General features: G+C 44.3%; 1 protein-coding gene across 1 annotated transcript in view; it reads left to right on the top strand.

Annotated features, from left to right (window-relative positions):
- F8 (coagulation factor VIII) overlaps positions 1 to 14,194 on the top strand; it is a 124,678-nt gene that overhangs the window by 84,300 nt on the left and 26,184 nt on the right. Inside the window, exons 15-18 of the mRNA XM_072626568.1 lie at positions 6,052 to 6,205; positions 10,903 to 11,115; positions 12,096 to 12,324; positions 12,576 to 12,758. Coding sequence (XP_072482669.1) covers positions 6,052 to 6,205; positions 10,903 to 11,115; positions 12,096 to 12,324; positions 12,576 to 12,758 — 779 coding nt within the window. The remainder of the gene's footprint in view (positions 1 to 6,051; positions 6,206 to 10,902; positions 11,116 to 12,095; positions 12,325 to 12,575; positions 12,759 to 14,194) is intronic.

The raw sequence follows: 14,194 nt of genomic DNA, 5'->3' as shown, positions 1-14,194 counted from the left end.
ATGCCAAAACCAGAACTTAGCTGGTTCTCTGTCTGCACCTCTGACTGCAGGGCTTGGAGTTATTCACATGTGTTTCCATGCCTTTTATGTTGTGCTTTTGGTTTTGTGGTTTTGAAGAATGAATAGTATTCAAAAGTGTACTGGTAAATATTTAACACCAGGCTCTCCAGGGGGGAAAAAGTGTGCATGTGTCTGTCTGTGTTTGTCCTTCGTTGCCAAAGAAGACCATGCCATCAGAGAAATGATGACATGACTTGCACTTGACTTTGTTTTGAGTGAGGGAGGGCTGTGCAGGTCACCAGCCTCACTTCTCCTCCAGAGCCATCTGAATCCAGTGACCAGATATTCTTCAGGATGACTGGAGTTGACCCAGGATGAGGCAATTGGGGTTAAGTGACTTGCCCAAGATCACACAGCTAGTGAGTATCAAGTGTCTGAGGTGAGATTTGAATGCAGGTCCTCCTGACTCCCGCACTGGTGCTCTATCCACTGCACCACCTAGCTGCCCCACCAGGGGGATAACAATATCCTGAACAAAGGGAGAAACATACATGTATATATAGGGTTGTTTTTTTTTTTTTAACAACTTTAGGGCAATGTTAGGAGGCAGCAAGGTGGCTCAGTGGATGGAGCACTGGGCCTGGAGTCAGGAAGACCCTGAGTTCAAATCTGGTCTCAGATACTGACTAGCTGTGTGTTACTAGGCAAATCACTTCAGCTCTATTCACCTTAATCCACTGGAGAAGGAAATGGCAAACCATCCAGTGTCTTTTATTTTTCTTTTCAATCTATTTTTAGTTTTCAACTTTCACTTCCACAAGATTTTAAGTTCCAATTTTTCTCCCCATGTCTCCCCTTTGCCCACCCCAAGACACCATGCGTTCTGATTACCCCTTTCCCCAATCTGCCCTCCCTTCTATTACACCTGTCCCTTCTCTTATCCCTTTCCCCTCTATTTTCTTGTAGGGCAAGATAGATTTCTATAACCCATTGCCTGTATGTCTTATTTCCCAGTTGTATATAAAAACAATTTTTAACATTTGTTTTAAAAATTTTGAGTTCTAACTTCTCTCCCTTCCTCCCTTCTTACCACCCCCACTGAGAAGGCAAGCAATTCGATATGTTATATATGTGCAGTTATGCAAAACACTTCCATAATAGTCATGTTGTGAAAGATTAACCCTATTTCCCTCCATCCTATCCTGACCCCCATTCATTCTTTTTTTGTTTTTTAATAATTTTTTTGTTTTCAGTGTTCTATAATCATCTCCATATATCTTAGATTTTTTTCCTCTCCCTCCCCCTCTTTCTCCCCTCCCTCCCCACTCCCTCCTCGAGAAGATTTACAATCTTACATAGGTTCTACACATACATTCGTATTAAATACATTTTCACCTTAGTCATTTTGCACAGAAGAAGTAAAATGAAAGGGAGAAACCATAAAACAAAACAAAACATAATACAAAACAAAATGGTCTGCTTCATTCTGTGATCCAATTCCATAGTTTTTTCTCTGGATGTGGAAGGCATTTTGCCTCAAAAATCCTTTGGGAATTTTTTAGGTCCCTGCATTGCTATGAAGGACTAAGTCTACCAGAAACATTCGTTGCAGGAACTGTGGTTGTTGCTGTGTACAAAGTTCTCCTGGTTCTGCTTCTTTCACTCAGCATCAGTTCATATAAGTCTTTCCAGACCTCCCTGAAGTCTTCCTGCCCCCCCTACTTATTCTATTCTCTCTTTTGACCCCATCTCTCCTCAAAAGTGTTTACTTCTAATTACCCCCTCCTCCCATTTGCCTTCCCTTCTATAATCCCCTCACCCTCACCCCTGCTTACCCCTTCCCCCCTCCCTTCCTGTTGTGTAAGATAGATTTTCATACCAAATTGAGAGTGCATGTTATTCCCTCCTTAAGCCAAATCCAATGAGAGTAAGGTTCACTCTTTCCCTCTCATCTCCCCCTTCTTCCCCTCTATTGAAAAAACTTTTCTTGGCTCTTTTATGTGGGAAATAATTTACCCCATGCTATTTCTCCCTTTCTCCTTCTCCCAATATATTCCTCTCTCAACCCTTAATTTTATATTTTTTTATATATCATCCCTTCCTATTCAACTCACCCTGTGCCCTCATATATACGTATATATAATCCCTCCAACTACCCTAATACCAAGAAAAGTTTCAAGAGTTACAAATATTATCTTCCCATGTAGGAATGTAAACAGTTCAACTTTAGTAAATTCTGTATGATTTCTCTTTCTTGTTTACCTTTTCATGCTTCTCTTGATTCTTGTGTTTGAAAATCAGATTTTCTATTCAGCTCTGGTCTTTTCATCAAAAATGCATGAAAATCCTCTTTTTCATTTTCCCCCTGAAGTATTACATTCAGTTTTGCTGGGTAGGTGATTCTTGGTTTTAATCCTAGCTCCTTTGACCTCTGGAATATCATATTCCAAGTCCTCTGATCCCTTAATGTAGAAACTGCTAGATCTTGTGTTATCCTGATTGTGTTTCCATAATATTTGAATTGTTTCTTTCTGGATACTTGCAATATTTTCTCCTTGACCTGGGAGCTCTGGAATTTGGCTACAATATTCCTAGGAGTTTTCCTTTTGGGAATCTATTTCAGAAGGCAGTTGGTGGATTCTTTCAATATTGATTTTATCCTCTGGTTCTAGAATATCAGGGTGGTTTTCCTTGATAATTTCTTGAAAGGTGATGTCTAGACTCCTTTTTTGATTATGGCATTCAGGTAGTCTAACAATTTTTAAATTGTCTCTCCTGGATCTATTATCCAGGTCAATTGTTTTTTCAATGAGATATTTCACATTGTCTGCTATTTTTTCATTCTTTTGGTTTTGTTTTATAATTTCTTGGTTTCTCATAAATTCATTAGCTTCCATTTGCTTCATTCTAATTTTGAAGGAATTACTTTATTCAGTGAGCTTTTGGACTTCCTTTTCCATTTGGCCAGTTTTGTTTTTTAAGGCATTCTTCTCCTCATTGGTTTTTTGGATCTCTTTTGCCATTTGGGTTAGTCTATTTTTAAGGTGTTATTTTCTTCAGCATTTTGAGGTCCCCTTTAGCAAGCAGTTGACTCATTTTTTCATGTTTTTTTGTATCACTCTCATTTCTCTTCCCAACGTTTCCCTCTACTTCTCTTACTTGATTTTCAAAATCCTTTTGGAGCTCTTCCATGACCTGAGATTAATTCACATTTTTCTTGGAGTCTTTGGTTGAAGGAGCTTTGACTTTGTTGTCTCCTTTTGTTTGTATGTTTTGCTTTTCCTTGTTACCACAATAAGATTCTATAGTTTGATTGTTTTTCCAGTTTTTGCTCATTTCCTCAGCCAATTACTTGACTTTTGAACTCTTTGTCAAGGTAGTTCTCTGCTTCCAGTGGGGGGAAGGTATAGTGTCAGCTGCTCAATACCCCCCCAATCTGTGGGCCTAGAACTCCAGAAATAGCCACTGCCTCTGCCCCTGCTGTTGCTGTGGCTGCTGTGGGCTCCTCCACCCCCTCTGCCCCCTCAGCCACTCTGGGGCTGGGGCCAGACCACTCTACTCCCTTACACAGGTTCCAACAGGTTTATTCTACTGACCTTCCAATTTGTCCTCTGCGTTTTGGGGTTGTGAAGTCTGAAAACTGCCACAGGTGCCAGTGATTCAGTCCCCCCCAAGACCTGCTCATGTCCTGTCTGTGCCAGTGTAGCCCACATTGGACTGCGCTCTGCTCTCAGCCTGGTGCTATAGATGCTTCCCATTGACCTTCCAGGCTGTCTTGGGCTGAAGATTTTTTTCACTCCATCATTCTGTGGGTTCTCCAGCTCCAGAATTTGTTTAGAGTCATTTTTTACATATTTGACTGGGTTTGGGGGGAGAGCTCTAGAAGTCCCTGCTTTTACTCTGCCATCTTGGCTCCACCTTCCCCACTCCAGTGTCTTTGCCAAGAAAAACCCATGGACAGCATTGGTGTGCTATGGTCCACAGGGTCACAAAGCATGGGACATGACTGAGCAACTGAATGACAACAGTAAGATAATATTATGTACTGCTGCTCAGATACTTTCCTTACTTGGGAGGTTAAGTAATAGGGACAGGATGTCAGGTGATTTGGAGGAGTTAGAATGTTTGGCAGCTGAACAATGTAGCCATCTTGTTGGAGTTGTGCTCTCTGCAGTACAGTTTGAATGCTCAAGAAGAGACCTCAGTGTCCAGTACCTTATCTTACCCAGTAATCTTCAGAATCTTCCTAAGACAATGCCTGAAAGTAAGTTGCAACAAAATATGGATCAGTTCTCTGCTGCTTGTGCTAATTTTGGCCTGACAGTTAATATCAAGAAAACAGAGGTTCCCCACCAGCCAGCACCACACCATCTACATGTGGAACCATTAGTTATAGTGAATGGGGAAGTTTTGAAAATTGTGGATTGGTTCACTTACCTTGGCAGTACTCTTTTCAGAGATGTCCACATTGCTATCCTGGGGACTTCAAACCTATGACCCATTCTCCTTCAACCAAAATCCCCCTCTCTCAAACTTCCCTGTCCCTGTTGAAGGTGATTGTTCCTGTCTCTTGGGTTTGTACCCTCAGCATTATTTTCAACTCCTCACTCTTCCTCATCCAATCGATTTACAAATCCTACGTTTTTATCTCGACAATATCCGGTAATGTGTCCCCTTTTTTTCTATTTACAAAGCCACCACCTTACTTCAGGACTTATAGCCTCCCACTAGGATTGCCATCACTTCCAATGGGTCTCTTCAAGTCTTTCCCCACTCTAGTGCCCTTCCACACAATAACCAAAGTGATTTTCTTAAAATGCATATTTGACTATGCTACTCCCCTACTTGATAAGTTCCTATGGCTCTCTATTGCCTCCAGGATAAAACAGAAAGGATTGTTTGGTTTTTATGACCTTTATAATCTGGACCCAATCTCTCATCTCCACACCTTTGCACTATCTGGCCCCACACTTGGAATGCCCTCCCTTTTCCCCTCTGCTTTATAGAATCCCTTACTTCCTTAAAGACATTGCTGAAGCTCCACCTTCCGCTTGAGGCTTTCCCTCATTCCTCCTGCTCCTTCCCAACAGCTATTGCCCTTCCTTTCTTCCCTATCTACCTTGTATATAACTCCCTTATATTTATTTTTCATTTACTTATTCAGAACATACCTCTCTGTGGTACACGTCTTGTCTGGTAGACTGTCAGCTCCTTGAGGGCAAGCATTGTTTCACTCTTTGTATTTATGTACTTAGCACCTGGCATAGAGCTTGTCACATAGTAGGCACTTAATAAATAATGGACTATTAGTTGGTTGCTGGTGCATTTTAATCACCTAAGTCTATCTATGTGGTATTCAACAGTCAAAATAAGATGGAAAAATTAATTCCCAAGGGGCTGTGAAGGAGAACTCTGAAACTTCTCAGGTGTAATTGTTCCTTTGGACAGTGTGACAAATAGATGCCAGTCTAAGGGCAGTCTTTCCAAAGAGGCTTGGGACTATGACATCCAAGCGCTAAAAGCAGGGGTGGAGGCTATAAGCTGACCTTCTATGATAAAAGAGAAACTTTCAGGAAGATGACTGTCCAAGTTAATCTCCCAAACTTTGGATCAACTGGGGAAGTTGCCCCAAGACCATTACCTTCCTGTGGCCCAGCTGGGTAGATGAGCACTAAACAATCCACTGTAATGGTCCCATTGTCTGATCCACAAGCTTTGCTGGTGTACCTCCACATCTTTTGGACCTACTCACTCTGACTTGAGCACTCTGACAAGCCAAACAAACAGGGAAGGCTTAGCCTTAGAAATACAGCCACCTTGTATTTATCCTCCAATTTCCATCTGCCTTGTAAATGAATGGAAAAATATCCACAAGAATGACTACTTGAGTAGCAGGCATGACTGCTCCTAGGAGCAGTGCCCCCCTGAGGCCTCTTTCTGAATTTTGGCTGGCCCCTGATGATCAGGTACAATGCAGCAACACTGGGGGACTGAACTTGCATAGAAAGTCACTGACAGCTGGCTGGTTTCTCTCTTCCTGTGTTCCTTTAGGGTGCAAAATGACAGTGCCTGGAAATATAAGAAAGTGGTTTTCCAAGAGTTTGCTGATCGTTCCTTTACGGAGCCTCTAGATCGTGGGGAGCTGACTGAACACCTGGGACTCCTGGGGCCATATATCAGAGCAGAAGTTGAAGATTATATTGTGGTGAGTTGGGAAAATAGCCATCAAAGGAAAAATCTACCTTATGATATTGATGACTGACCCCCTCTGGACTACTTTCCCAACTTGTACCCACATTTACAGGCCAGGTCAGATCCCTCCTGGGGACTTGAATTTTAATCCTGATCTAAGACATTGTATAACTGTGTGACCCTGGGCAAGCCACTATTGCTAATTGTTTCTTCATCTGTTCAAAATAAGAGGGGATATTATATATACTATATCTAATATCTCCTGAGACTATTGCGGGACTCAAATGGATTATGTCCATATAATGGAGGGGATGGAGAGTAAGCAGTAGATCACACTGGGCTACTCTGGCTAAAGTCTACCCTGTAGTCTACCACTCCAGATCTAAGCATCTGACAAGAAATGCAGCTGTTGTGAGAGACATGTACAATAGATCTACTGGGAGGTGAAGGGATTCCTCTTGCCACCAGTGTTTTTCTGCCCCTGGAGGAAATCCACTTTTCCCCAGATTCTATTAGCCTAGGAATGCACAAAAACCATGCTTCTTCATAGTTCGCGCAAGACAGAAGCTGGGCTTAGGCAGTAGTAGGATCCTTCCCAAGAGGCCATGTGGAAAGGCCAGCAGCCCAAGAGGCTGCCATAGATCAGTATTCTGGAAAGGAGCTTTGAGTGAAAGTTGTGGTCGGATAGTTTGGATTAGCAAAATAGTAGGGGTATGTGACTTTAGTGGCAGAGCAGGAATAGAGATTGGGTATAGGGATAAGAATTAGAGAAGGAAATGGCAGACCATTCCAAGTATCTTTGCCAAGAAAACACCATGGACAGTATTGGCATGCTATGGTCCATGGGGTCCTGAAGAGTTGGACAGACCTTAACAACTGAACAAGCAATGAGGAGAAGGGCTGCGATCCAATAGCTGAGCCTGTCTTCCCCTTACGCCTCTCAATGTATATTGGCATGGAGTGAGCTATGATGCAAGTCTGGCTGTAGCTACATATCTGAATCAGCTTCTGAGCTTTCCAAGGTTCTGTTTTGGCAGGAAGGCCAGGATGCCCTCAGGTAGAGGTGCTTGTAGCAGCATCAAATATAACAGATGCTTTCTTTGTTTCACCGACACTGCCTAACAGAGAAGCCAGAAGGCACTGGCTCCAAGCTGCTTCTTCGAATTGCCTGTATTTTTCCACTTTCATTTAGGAGTTTGTAACGACATTTAATGTATCAATTTTGTTTGAAGTTGATATAACATGTGGATCTCTTATAGACTGATTAGAAAATAAAGCTTTATTCATATATGTTCCTGGAAAAGTCTTTGAAATTCCAGATGAAGAATTTGTTCCTTAGGGGTTTTAAGAACCAAAAGGTTTTTTTCCAAAATGTGATCTGGTTTCAACTTGACTGACAACCAGAATGAATTTTGACCATTAGATTAACCCAATTTTCTTAGGCTTTTGTGATGCTTAGAATCTGTGTGACTGAGAAGAGGGTCCATCTTAGCAGGGTGCGGTGTAAAGAGCCCCTGACCTGGAGGCACAGAACCTCAGCCCAAATCCTGTCTCTGCCCCTTACATCTGATGTGTCCGTGGCATGTCACTTCAACTCCTTGGGCCTCTTATAATAAGAGTCTTAGACTCCAAGTCTTCTGAGAGTCCTTCCAGATCTAGAGCTAGGATCTTGTAATTACATATGAAAGAAGGAAAGGAACATTTATTAAACACCTACTGTTTTCTAGGGACTGTGCAAAGGGCTTTACAAATATTTTCTCATAATAGCTATTGTCTGTCAATACTCCCCTTCCTTCCTAAATGATTTCAATGCCTGGCTCACAATCCCTCCTCCCAAACTCCTGCCCTCATTCTAGGAGACTTCAACATCTACATGGATACTCTCTAACGTCCTAAGCTCTGACTTCCTTATCTAACTCATTTCCCATGAGTGCCTCCTCCACCCTCTTTAGGTGGTAACAAAGATTGACATACCCTTAATCTTACCATCACCCACAAATGTACCACCTCTATGTTTATGAATTCAGAAATTTCCTTATCTGATCAAAACCTGTTGTCATTCCATTTCTGTCTTGCAACCCCAAACTTAGCTGTTCTTCTGTACCATGACCTCCAGTCCCTCAACCTCTCAACTCTCTCCCAGACCATCACCTTTGTACTCACTCTGTTCACTTCTTTTCTCTGTCTTGTCCCCTTGGTGAACCAGTTCAACTCCATACTGCCCTTTTCTCTTGAGTCCCTTGCCCCTTTTTCCTATCATCAACCTTGTCCTGTTAAGCCTCTACGTTGGCTTACTTCTCTCATTCTCTGCCTTTGCTCCTATCAGTGAGCTGCTGAATACAGCTGGAGAAAATCACACAGCTGTTTTGACTGGGTCCACTTCAAATTTATGTTACACAATCTCAAATGCTGCTGCTCAGCCATCCCTCTATACCTCCCTTGTCAACTCACTCTCCCACTCTCCACAGAGACTCTTCTGCTTTCAAACCTTTTCATCCCTCCTTGAGCCTTCCATGGTTTTACTCCCTCCCCCCACATCTCTACCTCATCTGAGAACTCTGCCTCAGATTTTACTGAAAAAATTGAGACTATTCACGGAGAGAGCTCTCTTTTCTCTCCTCCTCCTTATCTCATCATTCAGCTGCCTTCTGCCATGTTCTCCTTCATGCTTGACTTATGGGGCAGCTAGATGGTGCAGTGGATAAAGCACCAGTGCAGGAGTCAGGAGGACCTGAGTTCAAATCTCATCTCAGACACTTGACACTCACTAGCTGTGTGACCTTGGGCAAGTCACTTAACCCCAATTGCCTCATCCTGGGTCATCCCTAGCCTCCATCCTGGGTCATTCTGATGAATATCTGGTCACTGGATTCAGATGGCTCTGGAGGAGAAGTGAGGCTGGTGACCTGCACAGCCCTCACTCACTCAAAACAAAGTCAAGTGCAAGTCATGTCATCATTTCTCTGATGGCATGGTCTTCTTTGGCAACAAAGGATGAACACACACAATGTGAAAAGGTGACCCTTCTCCTTACAAAGGCCTACCTCTCTACCTGCTCAAGCAATCCCGTTTCATCCTGTCTCCTCCAACAGATTGGCCCCTTCGTCATCTCCACTCTCACTTATCTTCAATCTCTCCCTGTCTACTGGCTCATTCTCTGCTGCCTATAAACATGCCCATGTTTCCCCATCCTCAAAAACATCTCACTTGATCCTTCCACCCTCCCTAACTATTGGCCTACGTCTCTTCTCCCTTTTGTGGCTGGCCTCTTTGAAAAGGCCTTGTACAATAGGTGCCTCCACTTCCTCTCCTCTCACTCTCTTCTTAACCCCTTCCAATCCATCTTCTGACTTTATCATTCCACTCAAACTCATTTATCCAAAGTTACTAATGACATCTCGCTGACCAAATCTAATGACATTTTCTCTTTGATACTGTCCATCACCCTATTCTCCTTGATTGTCTCTCCTCTCTCCTCTCTCCTGGCTCTCCTTCTACCTATCTGATCGCTCCTTATCTTGATCCTTTGCTGGAGCCTTCTCCAGGCCATACCCACTAACTGCAGGTGTCTCCCACGGCTCTGTCTTGGAATCTCCTCTCTTCTTTCTATACTGCTTCACTCAGTGATCTCATCAGCTCCCATGGATTCAGTGATCATCTCTTTACTGATGATTTTTAAGTCTCCTCTGACCTTCATTCTCCCATCTCCAAACACCTTTCTGATATCTTGAACTGGATGTCTTGTAGACATATTAAACTCAACATGTCCAAATCAGAACTCATTATCTTTCCACCCAAACCATTCCCTCTTCCAAATACTCTTATTACTTTCGAGGTCACCCCCATTCTCCCAGGCCCTCAGGCTAACAACCTAGGAGTCATTGTGGACTCACTGTCTCTCACCCCCACGTCCAATTTGTTGCCAAGGCCTGCTGACTTCACCTTTGCAGCATCTCTCAAATACAACCCTTCTCTCCTCTGATGCAAGCCCCCATCACCTCACTCCTGGACTATTGTAGTAGCTGCTGGTGGGTCTGCCTGCCTTAAGTCTCTTCCCACTCCAATCCATCCTCCATTCAGCCACCAAAGTGCTTTTCCTAAAGCATGGGTTCCACTATGTCACCCACATGCACATACTCAATAAACTCCAAATGCTCTGTGTGGCATTTAAGTCCCTCCATCTCCTGACTCCAGGTCTTTTCCCTAGTTGTCCCCCCTCCCCTGCCTGAAATGCTCTGCCTTTCCATCTCTGCCTCCTGGCTTCCCTCAAGTCTCAGCTGAAATCCCACTTTCTTCCAAAAACCTTTCCCATTCTCTCTTCATCCTGGTGTCTTCTCTCCATTATCTGCAATTTCTCCTGCCTGCAGCTTGTTTGGACAGAGTTATCTGCATGTAGTCTCCCTCATTGGAATACAGGCACCTTTAAGCCTGTCTTTTGCATTTCTTTACCTCCCCAGTGTTTAGTTTGGTGCCTAGCATATAGTAGGTGCTTAGGAAATGTTTATTGATTGACTGACCTGTGATCTAAAAATAGAGAGGAGAGGTGGGGAGATCCAGGGACCCTCAGAGGTCTGTGATTGAGTGAGAGAGCCCAGAGAAAATAGCCATGAAAGTGGGACTGGGTGAGGGAAGCAGGCTAATTTAATAAGAAATGTGCCCAGGGATCTTACTTCCTTCTGTGGAGATGTTTGCATCCTTTCTGTATTGCAGGTCACTTTCAAGAATCAGGCTTCTCGGCCTTACTCCTTCTATTCTAGCCTCATTTCCTATGAGGAACATCACGGGCAAGAAAGCGACCTTAGAAAGAAAGAGGTGAAACCCAAAGAGACTAAAACCTATTCTTGGAAGGTGGAGCCCCATATGGCACCTACTGATAAGGAATTTGACTGTAAGGCCTGGGCTTATTTCTCTGATGTGGACCTGGTAAGTGAAGAGTTGTTTTCCTAGCTTATTTATCATCTAGAACTAAAATAATTGACATGGTCTAGAGTACCATCATTGTGCATAAGGTCTGTTCAACACATGGCCAATGGAGATGATAAGAGGTTGGATACTTTAACACTTCAACAATTCTATGATTCAGTGTTAGTGTTCAATGGTAGGCATGCCCAGTTTGTCCAGCTTGGCTATTCCACATTTTGATGGACTTAGCTAAAGCCATGAAGGGCCTGCTCATTGGCATCCAAATCTAGTAGAGGAGGGATAATCTACTCAATGACAGGCGGGATCCAAGAAAGATCTTGACAGGATAGAAGACTGAATTGAATCACAGAGGATAAAACCTGATAAGGATTAGTGTAAAGTCTTACACTTGGATTCAAAAACTCAACTTCACACATGTACAAGATGGAAGAAGCCTGGATGGATAGCAGTTGGTCTGAAAAAGATCTGGGGGTTTTAGTGGGCTCAGTATGAGTTCACAGTGGAATGTGGCCACCCCTGAAAACTGAAGCTTGAGCTGAATTCAAAGAGTGTCCAAAAGTAGGGAGGTAATAGTTCCACTATACTCTATTTCATCCAGACCATGTCTAGAATATTGTGTTCAGTTTGGAGCACCAATTTTTAGAAAGAACATTGAATACCTTGACAATCTCCCAAAGAGGATGTACGCTGTAGATCAGGACTGCCTGGGGGTGGAGTGGGATGGATAGCACCATGGAACTCTTCTCTGGGTTCAGCTAACTGCCTGAAATAGCACCAGTCGTTCTTCTGACTCCAGGCTTCAGTCTCTGTTGAAGTGCAGAGCCCTGGGAAGGATAATCCTTGAGGTTAAAGTGCAGGCCTGTTGAATGCTAAACACAGCAGAAAGAGAACAGGATTTGGAGTCAAAAGACCTTGTTTCAGATCCTAGTTCAGTTACCTCTTTGGTCCTCAGCTGTTTTTTTTTCTTCTTCCTTTCCCAGGAAAAAGATCTACATTCAGGGTTGATTGGGCCAATACTGATCTGTCACCCTAACAAACTGAACCCATCTCATGGCAGACAGTTGACCGTCCAGGAATTTACTCTGTTTTTCACCATCTTTGATGAGACCAAGAGCTGGTATTTCACTGAAAACATGGAGAGGAACTGTAAGCCTCCATGCAAGGTCCAGATGGATGATGCTGATTTTCAAAGGAACAATAGCTTCCATGGTAAGGAAGGACCATGGCCATGTGCCTCCTGCCCTAGAGTCTGCTCCCCAAGAAGGCTATTGCTGCCTTGTGATGCCCTTTATAGAGCTGTGTCTATGTGACACTTGTAACTATGAAAGCACTTGTGCTATATCTTCGGTGTAGAGGCAGCATCTTTCCTCCATCTATGTCTTTCTGCATAATTTGAGCCTCTTACTCTCCAACTTCTCTAGTAAGGTCAAACTTGTCTTCCCTGTGTTCTCCTTCTCTAGCAATCAATGGTTACGTGAAGGATACATTGCCTGGATTGGTGATGGCTCAGCGCCAAAGGATCCGGTGGTATATGCTTAGCATGGGCAGCAATGAAAATCTCTACTCTATTCACTTCAGTGGCCAAGTGTTCACTATGCGGACAAAGAAAGAATACAAAAAGGCAGTCTACAATCTCTATCCTGGTAGGAGCTGGTCCATGGTGCTTCTATTGACTAGAATTCCCTCCTTCCTCCTCTTCCCCAATCCTTTCCTCTTCCAAAACAACTTGAGATGGACTCACTTCTCCCAGGAACCCTTTACCAACTGAGTCCATCTAATTTGCCTCATGTATCTCTTCTACATTCTCTTAGTGCACATGTGGTTTACTTTGTACTGTAGGAATTTGTCCTTAGTGATCTGTTGTTTGGCATATGTTTACAAGTCTTTCTCCATGCATGTATGCATATGTGTGAGTGACTGAATGTATATATATATGTATGTGTGTGTCCTGTGTTCCCAATGAGTTTGTTTATTCTGAAGTACAGGTATGACATCTCTTTTTTTCATCTCATTTCTCCCAAGTCCTACACAAAGGGGAGGCATATAGTTATTATGGTTCTTTCGATGGCTAGCATGAGCCACTGGGTTGTAAAGTCAGAGGGACCCTGTAAGGATGGCACTTTGTGATTCGGGAAGGCAGACCCAAATCTCCTCTTTCCAAGTATTCAAACTGCCTTCACGATGCAGCCTCCAGGCTTCTGGTTCCCATCATGGGGGAAAGAACTCTGGTCCTTAGGTTTCCCTTGCCACCTCAACATACCCTGACATCAATGGAAAATAACCCTGACATTAGTAGAAAATGAGGTCCAGGGGCGGAGCCAAGATGGCGAAGTAGAAAGACGCACATACACATAGCTCCGAACCCACAAACCACAGAACGGCTAGAGGGGACCAAGCCAGGGCGAATTCTGCACCCAGAGACCACGGAATATTGGAGCGAGGGAGATTTCTGCTCCGGAGAGACCTGCAAACCTCTCGCGGGAGGTCCTTCGCGCTGTGGACTGGGCGCCGGGACGGGGAGCAGAGTGCAGCCCTGCCACGGCCACGACACCAAGAGGAAAAGATCCGAGAGGGCTACGGGGACGGGATCTCCAGCGGCCACGCGGGTCCCCCCACCCACAGAGGGACCTGCAAACCTCTCGCAAAAGGTCCGTCGCGCTGCAGACGCGGAGCCCAGCCCAGACCTGCGGCAGCGGCGGCGGCGGCTGCGGCTCCGAGAGGCACATATCTGAGAAGGCTCCAGAGACGGGATCTTCAGCGGCGGCACAAACCCCCCCACCAACAGGTGACTGACGGGGGTAGGTGAGAGAGTCTCTTTGGCGGGTTGAGAGGGGAGTGGGGTGCCCCCATGGCTCGGGCCCCCCCAGGAGATAGAAGCTGAGAGGCAGCTGCAGACAGGGGCTCCCCAAACGGGCGGGAGCCTGGATCCATTGTGGAAGGTCTGTGCATAAACCCCCTGAGGGAACTGAGCCAGAGAGGCGGCCCTGCCCCTGACCTCAGCACCTGAACTTAATTTAACACTGAATAGCAGCCCTGCCCCTGCCAAAAACCCTAAGGCGGGAAGCAGCATTTGAATCTC

Source organism: Notamacropus eugenii, chromosome X (genome assembly GCF_028372415.1).
Source record: "Notamacropus eugenii isolate mMacEug1 chromosome X, mMacEug1.pri_v2, whole genome shotgun sequence".
Taxonomy (NCBI): domain Eukaryota; kingdom Metazoa; phylum Chordata; class Mammalia; order Diprotodontia; family Macropodidae; genus Notamacropus; species Notamacropus eugenii.
Note: the sequence above shows the minus strand (reverse complement) of the source record. Positions and strands in the feature narration are given on the sequence as shown.